Raw genomic sequence first — 16,157 nt, 5'->3', positions numbered from 1 at the left:
CCCGTCATGTGCAGTGTATACACGTGTGTGCAGTGACATGTAATGGAGGAGCACCAGCCTCTTATATCACAGGGTAAGACCCGTCATGTGCAGTGTATACACGTGTGTGCAGTGACATGTAATGGAGGAGCACCAGCCTCGTATATCACAAGGTAAGACCCGTCATGTGCAGTGTATACACGTGTGTGCAGTGACGTGTAATGGAGGAGCACCAGCCTCTTATATCACAAGGTAAGAGCCATCATGTGCAGTGTATACACGTGTGTGCAGTGACATGTAATGGAGGAGCACCAGCCTCTTATATCACAAGGTAAGAGCCGTCATGTGCAGTGTATACACGTGTGTGCAGTGACATGTAATGGAGGAGCACCAGCCTCTTATATCACAGGGTAAGAGCCGTCATGTGCAGTGTATACACGTGTGTGCAGTGACATGTAATAGAGGAGCACCAGCCTCTTATATCACAGGGTAAGAGCCGTCATGTGCAGTGTATACACGTGTGTGCAGTGACATGTAATGGAGGAGCACCAGCCTCTTATATCACAGGGTAAGAGCCGTCATGTGCAGTGTATACACGTGTGTGCAGTGACATGTAATGGAGGAGCACCAGCCTCTTATATCACAAGGTAAGACCCGTCATGTGCAGTGTGTGCAGTGACATGTAATGGAGGAGCACCAGCCTCTTATATCACAAGGTAAGACCCGTCATGTGCAGTGTGTACACGTGTGTGCAGTGACATGTAATGGAGGAGCACCAGCCTCTTATATCACAAGGTAAGAGCCGTCATGTGCAGTGTATACACGTGTGTGCAGTGACATGTAATGGAGGAGCACCAGCCTCTTATATCACAAGGTAAGACCCGTCATGTGCAGTGTATACACGTGTGTGCAGTGACATGTAATGGAGGAGCACCAGCCTCTTATATCACAGGGTAAGAGCCGTCATGTGCAGTGTATACACGTGTGTGCAGTGACATGTAATGGAGGAGCACCAGCCTCTTATATCACAAGGTAAGACCCGTCATGTGCAGTGTATACACGTGTGTGCAGTGACATGTAATGGAGGAGCACCAGCCTCTTATATCACAAGGTAAGAGCCGTCATGTGCAGTGTATACACGTGTGTGCAGTGACATGTAATGGAGGAGCACCAGCCTCTTATATCACAAGGTAAGAGCCGTCATGTGCAGTGTATACACGTGTGTGCAGTGACATGTAATGGAGGAGCACCAGCCTCTTATATCACAGGGTAAGAGCAGTCATGTGCAGTGTATACACGTGTGTGCAGTGACATGTAATGGAGGAGCACCAGCCTCTTATATCACAAGGTAAGACCCGTCATGTGCAGTGTGTGCAGTGACATGTAATGGAGGAGCACCAGCCTCTTATATCACAAGGTAAGACCCGTCATGTGCAGTGTGTACACGTGTGTGCAGTGACATGTAATGGAGGAGCACCAGCCTCTTATATCACAAGGTAAGAGCCGTCATGTGCAGTGTATACACGTGTGTGCAGTGACATGTAATGGAGGAGCACCAGCCTCTTATATCACAAGGTAAGACCCGTCATGTGCAGTGTATACACGTGTGTGCAGTGACATGTAATGGAGGAGCACCAGCCTCTTATATCACAGGGTAAGAGCCGTCATGTGCAGTGTATACACGTGTGTGCAGTGACATGTAATGGAGGAGCACCAGCCTCTTATATCACAAGGTAAGAGCCGTCATGTGCAGTGTATACACGTGTGTGCAGTGACATGTAATGGAGGAGCACCAGCCTCTTATATCACAGGGTAAGAGCAGTCATGTGCAGTGTATACAAGTGTGTGCAGTGACATGTAATGGAGGAGCACCAGCCTCTTATATCACAAGGTAAGACCCGTCATGTGCAGTGTGTGCAGTGACATGTAATGGAGGAGCACCAGCCTCTTATATCACAAGGTAAGACCCGTCATGTGCAGTGTGTACACGTGTGTGCAGTGACATGTAATGGAGGAGCACCAGCCTCTTATATCACAAGGTAAGAGCCGTCATGTGCAGTGTATACACGTGTGTGCAGTGACATGTAATGGAGGAGCACCAGCCTCTTATATCACAAGGTAAGACCCGTCATGTGCAGTGTATACACGTGTGTGCAGTGACATGTAATGGAGGAGCACCAGCCTCTTATATCACAAGGTAAGACCCGTCATGTGCAGTGTATACACGTGTGTGCAGTGACATGTAATGGAGGAGCACCAGCCTCTTATATCACAAGGTAAGAGCCGTCATGTGCAGTGTATACACGTGTGTGCAGTGACATGTAATGGAGGAGTACCAGCCTCTTATATCACAAGGTAAGAGCCGTCATGTGCAGTGTATACACGTGTGTGCAGTGACATGTAATGGAGGAACACCAGCCTCTTATATCACAAGGTAAGACCCGTCATGTGCAGTGTGTACACGTGTGTGCAGTGACATGTAATGGAGGAGCACCAGCCTCTTATATCACAAGGTAAGAGCCGTCATGTGCAGTGTGTACACGTGTGTGCAGTGACATGTAATGGAGGAGCACCAGCCTCTTATATCACAAGGTAAGAGCCGTCATGTGCAGTGTATACACGTGTGTGCAGTGACATGTAATGGAGGAGCACCAGCCTCTTATATCACAAGGTAAGAGCCGTCATGTGCAGTGTATACACGTGTGTGCAGTGACATGTAATGGAGGAACACCAGCCTCTTATATCACAGGGTAAGAGCCGTCATGTGCAGTGTATACACGTGTGTGCAGTGACATGTAATGGAGGCGCTCCACAGTTTCTTCTCACATTACATTAGATGCTCCGTGTTCTTTATATGTCGGTCATATCTATAGAGCTCCAGTCACATGATGGTAGTGTGCCCTTCTGGCCTCCGTCGGGCCGGTATAGTAGACTACACTGCTCTATCAGAGGCGCCCTGTGAAATCCGTGTTCTGCAGCGTATACAGTGTAGATCATACATGGAGCTTATGGGCAATGTCCGCCCCTGTGTGACTGTATAGAGCCTGACGTCGGAGCTTCTGTCAGAGGGAGATATCAGGAAACCCTCCGCACATATGTTCTGCTGGAGGCTCAGACGAGGTGTGAACAGGTCCTTACTTTTATAAGGAGAGTCCATCATAGTCACTTTCCAGTCGTTCTCCTGCACTTCATGTCTGGGATCCTCTAGTCACTCCACGAGCAGAGAAGATACAACCTGCTACAAGTGACTGGAGGAGGAGGTCGGATCCCCCCCCCTCCTTATTTCAAGCCACAGTCAGAGGAGCGGGACAGTGACAGAAATGTCTGCATCTGATCTGCCATGTGTGAACGTGCTCTTACATAACCAGTGGCTGATCTGTGCTGCTCTTATAATCTGTCCAACGTGGGGATTGTAAGGTTCTGCCATATGGAGACAGCGCACAACAGGCGATTTCTGCCGGGTGGGGCTTAAGATGCGCCTTGACGTTTTTAACCCCAGGGCGGTAGGTGACAATAAAGTTAAATCTGGTGGAAAAACAGCGACCATCTGGCCTGCCTTGGATTCAGTAGTTTAGCCGACTCAAGGTAAGACAGATTTTTGTGATCAGTAATTGCCGTAATAGGATGAATTGCTCCTTCCAACCAATGGCGCCATCCTTCAAAAGCCAACTTGGGCTACTTTCACACCTGCGTTCAGTGCGGATCCGTCTGGTATCTGCACAGACGGATCTGCACCGATAATGCAAATGCTTGTATCCGTTCAGAACGGATCTGTTTGCATTATTCTTTCAAAAAAAAGTCTAAGTCAAAACGGATCCATCCTGACTTACATTGAGAGTCAATGGGGGACGGATCCATTTTCAATTGCACCATATTGTGTTAGTGAAAACAGATCTGTCCCCATTGACTTACATTGTAAGTCAGGACGGATCAGTTTGCCTCCGTATCGTCAGGCGAACATCAAAACGCTGCAAGCAGCGTTTTGGTGTCCACCTCCAGAGCGGAATACAGGCGCAACGGAGCCAAACTGATGCATTCTCAACGGATCCTTATCCATTCAGAATGCATTGGGGCTGAACTGATCCGTTTTGGGCTGCTTGTGAGAGCCCTGAAACGGATCTCTCAAGCGGACCCAGAAATGCCAGTGTGAAAGTAGCCTTAATGGCCAGCAATTCTCTATTACCCACGTCCTAATTTCTTTCAGCAGTCGAAAGTTTTTTTAGAGAAAAAAGCACATGGGAGCCATTTACTAGGTGAAGGACCTTGCGACAAAACTGCTCCCACCCCTACCTCGGATGCGTCAACCTCTACAATTAATGGCTGAGACACGTCCGGTTGCACCAGAATAGGGGCTGAAGCAAAACATTCCTTCACAGCAGAAATGGCTTATAATGCCGCCTCAGACCAAACTGAGAAATCGCCCCCCTTCCTAGTCATGTCTGTTAAAGGTTTAACCACAGTTGAATAGTTCAAGATGAATTTACGCTAGTAGTTGGTGAATCCCAAAAACCGCATAAGCGCTTTCAGATTTTTGGGTTGATCCCAGTCCAACACCGCATGGACTTTCTCGGGACCCATACGAAAACCTGAGGATGAGATCAGGTAACCCAGGAATTGCACTTCCTGAACAGCAAAAACACATTTTTCCATCTTCGCATACAATTTATTCTCTCTTAGGATCTGTAAAACCTGTTTCACATGATCCTTATTAGTCTCCATGTCTGGAGAATAAATTAGTATGTCATCCAGATATACAACAACAAATCTCCCCACCAGATGATGAAAGATGTCATTGATAAAGTGTTGAAAAACCGCTGGAGCGTTGTTTAACCCAAAGGGCATGACCAGGTTTTTTAAATGACCCTCAGAGGTATTAAATGCCGTCTTCCACTCATCTCCCTCCCTGATCCTTATCAGATTATATGCCCCCCCTCAGATCCAATTTAGAGAACACCTTGGCACCGACAATCTGACTAAACAAATCCGGAATCAAAGGAAGGGGGCAATCTAACCGAGATTTGTGCAGTTTAGCTCCAGGAATAAGATTGATGGGACAATCATACTCCTGATGCGGGGGTAACTCCTGGTTACCACTCTCGGAAAACAAATCAGAAAATTCTGAAATGAACGAAGTTACGACAGTTGTCCATGCAAAAATCACTCCAATCGAGTATCTGTCTCGCTAACCAGTCGATGGTAGGGTTATGTTTGCTTAACCATGGTAAGCCCAAGACCATCGGAGCAGGCAGACCCTCCAACACATAACACGAGACAGATTCCTGATGGAGATCACCCACTCTTAAATGGATGTCATTTACCACCTGCGACAGGCATTTTTGGGTAAGAGGTGCAGAATCAATTGTAAAGACAGAAATGCTTCTCTCTAGTGCACTAGTAGTCAACCCATGAATATGAAGAAACTGTCCATCAATCAGGTTAACCCCAGCCCTACTGTCAATAAATACCTTGATTTCCACAGTTTTGGACTTTAGCACCACCTCGGCAGACAGGAGAAATCGGGTACTACCAGTAAATGACAAAAGTAAGTTTTCTTACTCCCCACCCACACCACCAATAGTAATTTGGGGATTAAGCGTTAGGTGTCTCTTTACCATAAGTGTCAAAGGAAGCCGCCACCTTATTTGACAGTACGTCCTGAGGATGAGGACTCTTAGATCCCCCCCTCAGGCGTCTATCCAGACGTACAGCAAGGGATATGGCTGCTTCCAATGACTCGTTTTTAATAAAAGGCCAACGCGTCCTACAGCCTCTCAGATGGACCCTGACAGAACTGGCTACAGAGAGCAGGATCATTCCACTACGTATCCGTAGCCCATCTCCTAAATTCAAACCACGTAACTTGGTCTCAGCCTGAGAGATCTGATCCAGGTCATCATAAATAAGACCTAAGGCTCTAAAACATTCATCAACCTACTGGAGGGGCGGTGATCCAGGGAAAAAGCCCAAGACTGTGCATCATCCTTAAGCAAAGAAATGATCATACCCACACGTTGGCACTCATCCCCAGAAGAGTATGGATGCAGCTTAAAGTACAATTTAGACGATTCCCTGAACCAAATGAAATTGTCACTACCCCCAGAAAATCTGTCCGGGAGGGCAACCTTAGGTTCGGGGCAGGCCTGGCCATCGGAACCAGCCGTCTGTGGTCTCTGAATCCGTAAGACTGTCGCGCGGGGGTCAGCTACCTCCAATGACAGTCCCTGCAGCTGTTCGACCATTAGAGACATAGGATCCATAGCTGCACTGACCTGAACGAAATGGCGTTTTTTTTTTTGGTGGTTGATAATGTCACGATCAGTGTGGGGGGGAAACTCCACACTGAACACAGGAGGGAAGGGGAACAGTAACTGGGCTTGGAAACTAGGGAAGAAACAGGTCACTTCCTACACAACCCTAATCCGGGCCCTGACTACCTATCAATATGAATAGACCTTGAAGGTAGGAATATTTATAAGCAGGATACCTAGGCCCTGATTTCCCTATAAGGCCCTGGAATAAGAAATCAAGGAGGCTGTTAGATTCCTCCACGCTCAGTCACCTGAGGAACGTGACACATTTTGAATGCACAGAGATACCACGACGAGATCCTGAGGCCCATTGTTGTGCCATTTGTCCACGACCATCACCTCATGATAATGCATGGCCCCATATTGCAAGGATCTGTACACAATTCCTGTAAGCTGAAAACTTCCTAGTTCTTGCATGGCCAGCATACTCACCGGACATGTCATCCATTGAGCATGTGTGAGATGCTCTGGAACGGCGTATACGACAGCGTGTTCCAGTTCCTGCCAATATTCTGCAACTTCGCACATTGAAGAGGAGTCGACCAACATTCCACAGGCCACAATCAACAACCTGATCAACTCTATGCGACGGAGATGTGTTGCACTGCGTAAGGTAAATGGTGGCCATACCAGATACTCAATAAATGAGATGTCGCACTAGGAGATACTGACTGGTTTTGTGACCCTCTCCCCCCCCCCCCCCCCCCCCCCAGTAAGGCAAAACTGTGCACATTTCAGAGTGGCCTTTTATTGTGGGAAGTCTAAGGCACACCTGTGCAATATTCATTCTGTCTAATCAACACCTTGATATGCCACACCTGTGAGGTGGGATGGATTATCTTGGCAAAGGAGAAGTGCTCACTAACACAGAATTAGACAGATTTGTGAACAGTATTTGACAGTAATGGGTCTTTTGTGTATGTAGAAAATGTTTCAGATCTTTGAGTGCAACTCATGCAAAATGGGAGCAAAACCAAAAGTGTTGCGTTTATATTTTTGCTCAGTGTATGAGTGCGGGACAATAGTCCCTTGGGCGGCCATACGTGCACAGCATCATTGTAATCTAAGATGCTTCGTGCTCCCGTGCACACGATCAATCCTGCTTTGCAAAATGGGTCCAATTGACCATGACTAAACCTGACGATGGATTCACAGTCCTCCCGTCTGTCTCATGAATTTTGTTCCCGAAGATTTCTGGAAGAGATCTGAGACACCCGATGCCATCCATTTCCTCCATCTCGTACGCTGGCGTCTCGACGATTTTCCTCCGTATCCGCAAACCCTTGTCTTCTATCTGCTTGAATTTGAATAAACTTCTCCGCCTCCTTAGGATCTGTAAAATGCTTAGAGCTTCCATCAGGTAACTGTAACCTCAGTACAGCAGGATATGCTAGTTGAAATCTGTTCCCGGCCTTATAGAGGTTAGTGCAGATCACCCCAAAGGCCCTCCGCTTTCGCGCCACTTCCGCTGAATAATCGGCAAATAGTAAAACCTTAATACCGTTTAGAATCAATGGCTCCCTCCTTGCACGATAAGCCCGCATAATGTCCTCCTTATCGGAGTAGTCCAGGTACTTACAAATTGCCTGTCTTGGCCTCTGATCAGCTCTACTGTTAGCAGATGACTTTTGATCCCTCCAGGGCCCCACTCTATGAGCCCTCTCCACCTTTCTTCTTCCTCCCTGGAGACCCAGAGCCTGTGGTAGGGCAACTTCAAAAACATGGCGCAGTTCCGCTATTGGCACAGATTCAGGTATTCCGACCAAACGTAAGTTGCTGCGCCTGGACCTATTTTCAAGGTCCTCAACACGGTCATTTAGCTTCTCAGCCAGTTGAGATAAGTCCCGCATCTTCTGTGTAGTGTCCGCAGCCTCCTCCTCCATACAAGCCACCCGCTGCTCCACCTCAGATACCCTGTGATCTTGTAATTCCACCTCCTCTTGTAATTTGTTAAGGGCCGCGTGCAGGGTAGTAGATAACGAGGCAATAATATCAGGTGCTAACTGTTTCGCCACTTTAATGGCTAGCAACTTGACATCCACCACTTTGCCCGACGTTTCAAACAGATCCAGCTGTGTATTAATAGCTTTTTTTTCAAAAAAAAATCTAATTCATATTTTTTTTTTTCCCCCCTCTTTCTAATGTTCCAGGAATGTGTACAGGGACATTTTATAATTTCTGGGGACTCTTTGTTATAACAGCTATTTGGCGGTGATGTGCCGTGTCTAATGCCTGAAAAAAGGGAGTTCTTAAGCTAATTGTGCTGTTTAATAACAGTTTTTTTTAGAGTTTGCTTCTCTCAGTCATGATCCTAATGTGGCTGGGTTTCTTTTTTTTCTTTTTCTGTTCAGGGGAAATATATGAGCAATCAATGTGTAATGATACATGGAGTACTGTCGGGCTGGGAGGCAGTGCTTTGAAAGATACTGTGCAAACTATGACGGAAAGGAGGGGTGGGGTTTTCTGTCGACAGTTGGGTCTTGTGTTGGTGACAAATTTATGAGAATAGTCTCGTGGAATGTGAAAGGACTAAAGTCTCCTAACAAGCACATGCAGGTTCTGAGACAATTACGTAGGATGAAGGTAGATATAGCCTTGTTGCAGGAGACCCACCTGTCGACAGCGGACTTCCATAGGATGAAGAAGCTTTGGGTGGGAGAGGTGTATGGTTCTTCGGCTGTTGATAGAAAAGCAAGAGTTTTGGTTCTAATAGGTCGTCATTTGTCACATATAGTTCATTCTGAAGAAGCAGATGACGAGGGGAGGATATTACATCTTAACATCTCAGGTCCTTTTGGTGACTTTAGTTTATATAAACAGGTAGGAACTAGTGTTAGGGACCACTCAAATGAGGCGACCTTGACGTGGTGAGTGGCTTATTACGCTTTGGCCAAAATGTACACCAATGTCTCATCCAGCATGGAGGCAGGGCAGAATGCTGGATGCAGAGTGCGATCACATTTGCATTTTCCGTTTGTATATGTATTTTGCCATAGTGATGTGCACCTACATACAGGTTGTGCTGACTCAATCCCCCACATTTTTTCTTTGTAGTATATATTGGAGGCATGGCGATCTCCTTTGAGTCATGCACACCTGACCAGTCAATCTGTCCTGGAGGCTGGTTTTAAAGTCAGTATAAAACTGAGTCTGCTTATACACTGTGTGCAGAATTATTAGGTAAATGAGTATTTTGACCACATCATCCTCTTTATGCATGTTGTCTTACTCCAAGCTGTATAGGCTCGAAAGCCTACTACCAATTAAGCATATTAGGTGATGTGCATCTCTGTAATGAGAAGGGGTGTGGTCTAATGACATCAACACCCTATATTAGGTGTGCATAATTATTTGGCAACTTCCTTTCCTTTGGCAAAATGGGTCAAAAGAAGGACTTGACAGGCTCAGAAAAGTAAAAAATAGTGAGATATCTTGCAGAGGGATGCAGCACTCTTAAAATTGCAAAGCTTCTGAAGCGTGATCATCGAACAATCAAGCGTTTCATTCAAAATAGTCAACAGGGTCGCAAGAAGCGTATGGAAAAACCAAGGCGCAAAATAACTGCCCATGAACTGAGAAAAGTCAAGCGTGCAGCTGCCAAGATGCCACTTGCCACCAGTTTGGCCATATTTCAGAGCTGCAACATCACTGGAGTGCCCAAAAGCACAAGGTGTCCAATACTCAGAGACATGGCCAAGGTAAGAAAGGCTGAAAGACGACCACCACTGAACAAGACACACAAGCTAAAACGTCAAGACTGGGCCAAGAAATATCTCAAGACTGATTTTTCTAAGGTTTTTTGGACTGATGAAATGAGAGTGAGTCTTGATGGGCCAGATGGATGGGCCCGTGGATGGATTGGTAAAGGGCAGAGAGCTCCAGTCCGACTCAGACGCCAGCAAGGTGGAGGTGGAGTACTGGTTTGGGCTGGTATCATCAAAGATGAGCTTGTGGGGCCTTTTCGGGTTGAGGATGGAGTCAAGCTCAACTCCCAGTCCTACTGCCAGTTTCTGGAAGACACCTTCTTCAAGCAGTGGTACAGGAAGAAGTCTGCATCCTTCAAGAAAAACATGATTTTCATGCAGGACAATGCTCCATCACACGCGTCCAAGTACTCCACAGCGTGGCTGGCAAGAAAGGGTATAAAAGAAGAAAATCTAATGACATGGCCTCCTTGTTCACCTGATCTGAACCCCATTGAGAACCTGTGGTCCATCATCAAATGTGAGATTTACAAGGAGGGAAAACAGTACACCTCTCTGAACAGTGTCTGGGAGGCTGTGGTTGCTGCTGCACGCAATGTTGATGGTGAACAGATCAAAACACTGACAGAATCCATGGATGGCAGGCTTTTGAGTGTCCTTGCAAAGAAAGGTGGCTATATTGGTCACCGATTTGTTTTTGTTTTGTTTTTGAATGTCAGAAATGTATATTTGTGAATGTTGAGATGTTATATTGGTTTCACTGGTAAAAATAAATAATTGAAATGGGTATATATTTGTTTTTTGTTAAGTTGCCTAATAATTATGCACAGTAATAGTCACCTGCACACACAGATATCCCCCTAAAATAGCTAAAACTAAAAACAAACTAAAAACTACTTCCAAAAATATTCAGCTTTGATATTAATGAGTTTTCTGGGTTCATTGAGAACATGGTTGTTGTTCAATAATAAAATTAATCCTCAAAAATACAACTTGCCTAATAATTCTGCACTCCCTGTATAGAACCTACCAGTAGCCATTTGGCTCCAGGAGAAGTATATGGTGGGCTCAGCGTGCATGTTGGTACTTGCATCCCTGGATCCGATGAAAGCTGTAATGGCACCGGACGGGGTTAAAAGCAGAGTGTGCTTGGCTTGCATGCTGACCTGCATTCCCTGGACTTTGTGTGGCTGTCATGGCCCATAAACAGGTAGGAACTAGTGTTAGGGACCACTCAAATGAGGCGACCTTGACGTGGTGAGTGGCTTATTACGCTTTGGCCAAAATGTACACCAATGTCTCATCCAGCATGGAGGCAGGGCAGAATGCTGGATGCAGAGTGTGATCACATTTGCATTTTCCATTTGTATATGTATTTTGCCATAGTGATGTGCACCTACATACAGGTTGTGCTGACTGAACCCCCCACATTTTTTAATTTCAGATCATTCTCCTCTTCTTATAGATATTAGAGAAATGTATACTGGGGGTAGAGATTTCATTTGGAGGTTCCCAAATTATCTGATAAAGGATGATGAATTCGTGAAACTAATGAAGGGATGGTGGATGGAATTTGTTGATGATAATAGGGAGCATGTGAATGATCCGGTATTGTTTTGGGAAACGGCTAAAGCTGTTTTGAGAGGTAGGTTGCTGGCTTATGTCTCTTCTATCAAGAAGGTTGCTAGGACGCAGTATGAAAAAGCGAGTGCATGTTTAAGGGATGCTTACAACAACTTTCTCTTGGCCCAGACCGCCAAAGAATGCTGGGTTTCGGCTAAGAGAGACTTTGAAGCGTGGGCAGAGAAACTGGAAGTTTCAAAAAAGTCTCAGTTAGATGCTAGTTTGCATAGATTTGGCAACAAATCTGGAAAGTTGTTGGCCTCATTGGCTAAGGGTAGGCGGCCATTGAATCATATTCAGGTAGTGAGGAAAAGTGATGGGACCAGGGAGCACAGACCGCAACAGATCAATAAATTGTTTGGACATTATATGGAGGCATTTTATCAGAATGCTGGGGATAGGGTGGAAGAGGGGAAGGCTTTCTTAGAGCGAATCTCCTTACCAACTTTGACAGTAGAGCAGCTAGACGCTCTGAACGCCCCATTGACGGCAGCGGAAGTGCAGGCAACTATAAAATCCTTTCCTTCTGGAAAAGCCCCAGGCCCGGATGGGTATACGTCTGACTTTTACAAAGTGATGGATACTAAGGTGGTTCCGTATTTGATGTCGCTTTATTCCTCTTGGGTCGAGGGGGGGGGGGGTGTTGCCTGAACGAATGAATACGGCCCACATAACATTACTTCATAAGGCCGGGAAAGATCCGGAAAACCTGGCATCTTATAGGCCAATATCCCTAATAAATCACGATCTTAAAATCCTATCGAAGGTGCTTGCTAATAGGTTGGCAGGTGTTCTCCCTACTTTGATTTCTCCTGCGCAAGTTGGTTTCATTAAGGGCAGGGCGGCTGTCACCAATTTAAGGAAGGTTCTGCTTGCTCTTTCAGTGGCAGGGAAGACGGAATATCGGGGGCAAGACCTAGCCATTCTCACTTTAGATGCAGAAAAAGCTTTTGATAGTATCAACTGGAAATGGCTGGGTCTTGCCCTAGATTTGGTAGGTATTAATGGGATGTTTCGTACGCTATTAGATGTTTTGTATTTAGGTCCGAGGGCAAGGGTTTGTTCCGGGGGTTGTTTGTCTGATTCTTTCTTATTGCAGAGAGGAACTAGACAAGGCTGTCCGTTATCTCCTCTTTTGTTTGACCTGGCGATAGAGCCATTGTCAAGATGGCTAAATTCAGAGGAGTTGTTTGAGGGTCTGAGGATAGGTAGAAAGCAGATGTGTTCGGCTTTATTTGCTGATGACATTCTGCTTTTTATGTCTAACCCTGTTAGAGATATTGGGAGGATTACTGAGGCTTTGGAAGAATTTTGGGTCTCTTTCTGGATTAAAAATCAATAGATCAAAGAGTGAGTTCCTATTCTTGAAGGGTGGGGGGCAGCGGGTAATGGGGAGTGATTTGGGGGGTATACCAATTGCACGTTCTCATATAACTTACTTGGGTATTAGGGTAGGGACTACTCCTGAGTCCATATATAGACTTAATTATGACCCATTGATAAATAAAATAGTTAAGGAACTACATAGATGGCGTGATCTCCCGCTGTCATTACTGGGGCGTAATCATCTAATTAAGATGATGTCAGTCTCTAAATTGCTATATCCCATGCAGACTATCCCCATTCTGTTAAAACATAAAGATGTTTCTAAGATTGTGAAAGCATTCAAGAACTTTTTGTGGCATGGCAAGAGGCCTAGGATACAAATGTGTTCCTTAATAAAGGGGATTGAACAGGGAGGGATTGCTTTTCCTGATATTAGGAGTTATAATTTGGCTTGCACGGCAAGACATGTTTGTGACTGGATAAATGGATCTGATTTCTATTCAGCTTTGTCGCTAGAAAGGGAATTCTGTGCTCCCTGGTGTCCAGTGGCGCTGCTACATTCAAGGTTGCAGGTGATTCCGGTGTGGATTAAACAATCTTTGTTGTTTAAAGATACAATAGCTGCGTGGAGGATTCTTCGGAAAAAGTACTGGTTGTCTTACAGGATCTCTAAGCATCTTCCTTTATGGGCTAATCCAGAATTTGTACAGGGTAATGTGAACAAATTGTTTGAAGAATGGAGGCGGAAGGGGATTTTATATGTGAAACATTTACTACATGACACTGAACCTAGATGGATAATGAGTGAAGAATTGATTGCAAAGTTCTCTTTGTCATCATTCCAAATTATTCAATGGTCTCAGGTAAAGGAGGCTGTGATAAATCAATTGGGGTTGGTGCAGAAAGAGATTCGTAGAAATGTTCTGGATAGGATCTTGGATTTAGATGGTGGAAAGGTCTCAATTTCCACAATTTACGCTGATATGAGAAAGGAAGATGGGACTGGGGATAGGAGTATTAGATTTGGAAAATGGGCCGAACAGTTAGATGATGGGGATATTGAACAAAAGATGGTGAAAGGTTAGGAAGTGGTTAGGAGGCATTTTATTAACGAGTCATGGAGGGATATGCAGTTTCGACTGATGTATCATGCCATATATGGCTTTAATATCCCCCCTCATCCAGCAAAACCAGACAGGATAACTAGTTGCCTGAAGTGTGGAGTGGGTTTCTCTGACTTATTTCATGGGATCTGGACGTGCCCACAGAGTAAGAGGTTGTGGGAGGAAGTGGGGAATTTAGTCAAGAGAATCTGGGGAAGAGAGCTTCCATTGTCCCCTCAACTATATTTATTTCATTTTGAGGAAGGAGAGGTAGGTCAAGGGGGGGGGTTACCTCGTTTGTTTCATATGATATGTATGGTAGTTAAGCGTAGTATTCTACAAAAATGGCTGCAAGCTGATGCTCCGGGGTTGCAATTTATAATAGAACAACTAAAGAATGTATTTTATTTGGAGAGATTAAATTCCCTCGCTGTTAAAGAACGACAAGCTAAGGGGTTGTTTCAGAAATGGAAACCGTTTATTGTTCATTGTATGTCTGATGAGGAGATACAATTAATTGTGAGACCGTTCACACTGACGGAATGGTACCTTATGGGTCAACTGAAGGGGACCTTGGGTCGTCTGTTGCTCCGATCTGTTAATCTGTCTTAGTTCTACGGGAGAATATCTTAATAATGTTATCATATATTGATTGCTTGTACTGAATATATTGTACTCATGACTATATAATGCCCCTTTGTATGTTATTGAATTGCTCATTGCACTTTTAGTGCTGTTTTGATTCAGAGATGTACACTCTGGATGTATTGTTTGTCTTGTTGATAAAATAATAAAGAATTGATTTAAAAAAAAACAAAAAACTCACAAATGTAAATTTTTATCTTAGCAGAAAATCCCATTTCGAATTCTGAAGGAAACTTCATGTTATCACTAAATGATAAAGTAGAAGATGAAGATATCATGCAGCTCTCTTCAAGAGAAAACCTTAATGTACATCCAGGACTTCACAGTACAGCTCTTTCATATAATCTCCCTAATCATGAGGAACCATCTCCCGACCAAAAAGATGACGAAAGGCTTCATTGTGGTAAAGAGTTCACAAAAAGATCAAGTCTTTCTACATACATAAAAATTCATACAAGAGAAAATCCATACTCCTGTTCAGAATGTGGGAAATGCTTTACAGATAAATCATATCTTGTTAGGCATAGAAAAAGCCACACAAGTGAGATGTATAAATGTTCAGAATGTGGGAAATGTTGTAGAGACAAATCATGTCTTGTTATACATAAGAGAATTCACACAGGAGAGAAACCATATTCATGTTCAGAATGTGGGAAATGTTTTACAAATAAATCAAACCTTGTTATACATGAGAGAAATCACACAGGAGAGAAGCCATATTTATGTTCAGAATGTGGGAAATGTTTTACAGAGATATCAGGTCTTGTTAGACATAAGAGAATTCACACAGGAGAGAAGCCATATTCATGTTCAGAATGTGGGAAATGTTTTACAATTAAATCAAACCTTGTCATACATGAGAGAAATCACACAGGAGAGAAGCCACATTTATGTTCAGAATGTGGGAAATGTTTTACAGACTTATCAGGTCTTGTTAGACATAAGAGAAGTCACACAGGAGAGAAGCCATATTCATGTTCAGAATGTGGGAAATGTTTTACACAAAAATCAGATCTTATTAGACATGAGAGAAGTCACACAGGAGAGAAGCCATATTCATGTTCAGAATGTGGGAAATGTTTTAATGACATATCAGGTCTTGTTAGACATGAGAAGTCACACAGGAGATAAGCCATATTCATGTTCAGAATGTAGGAAATGTTTTAATGACATATCAGGTCTTGTTAGACATGAGAGAAATCACACAGGAGAGAAGCCATATTCATGTTCACAATGTGGTAAATGTTTTATACAAAAATCAGATCTTGTTATACATCAGAGAGGTCACACAGGAGAGAAGCTGTATCTGTGTTCAGAATGTGGGAAATGTTTTACACAAAAATCTAATCTTGTTGCACATCAGAGATCTCACACAGGAGAGAAGCCATATTGATGTTCAGAATCTGGGAAATGTTTTACACAAAAATCAAATCTTATTATACATCAGAGAGATCACACAGGAGCGAATT

The 16,157-nt window shown here is 44.3% G+C and overlaps 3 protein-coding genes across 3 annotated transcripts in view; 2 read left to right on the top strand and 1 right to left on the bottom strand.

Moving 5' to 3' along the window:
- LOC120991887 (zinc finger protein 850-like) overlaps nt 1–15,819 on the top strand; it is a 200,762-nt gene extending 184,943 nt beyond the window's left edge. Inside the window, exon 8 of the mRNA XM_040420630.1 lies at nt 15,135–15,819. Within this exon, the coding sequence (XP_040276564.1) occupies nt 15,135–15,819 (685 nt within the window). The remainder of the gene's footprint in view (nt 1–15,134) is intronic.
- LOC120991124 (zinc finger protein 585A-like) overlaps nt 1–16,157 on the top strand; it is a 2,129,672-nt gene that overhangs the window by 1,443,698 nt on the left and 669,817 nt on the right. The gene's annotated exons all lie outside the window — the stretch shown is intronic.
- The window catches only part of LOC120991886 (oocyte zinc finger protein XlCOF6.1-like), a 400,346-nt gene that overhangs the window by 242,991 nt on the left and 141,198 nt on the right, over nt 1–16,157 (bottom strand). The window lies entirely within an intron of this gene.

The sequence above is a fragment of the Bufo bufo genome, chromosome 2 (genome assembly GCF_905171765.1).
Source record: "Bufo bufo chromosome 2, aBufBuf1.1, whole genome shotgun sequence".
NCBI classification, from domain to species: domain Eukaryota; kingdom Metazoa; phylum Chordata; class Amphibia; order Anura; family Bufonidae; genus Bufo; species Bufo bufo.
Note: the sequence above shows the minus strand (reverse complement) of the source record. Positions and strands in the feature narration are given on the sequence as shown.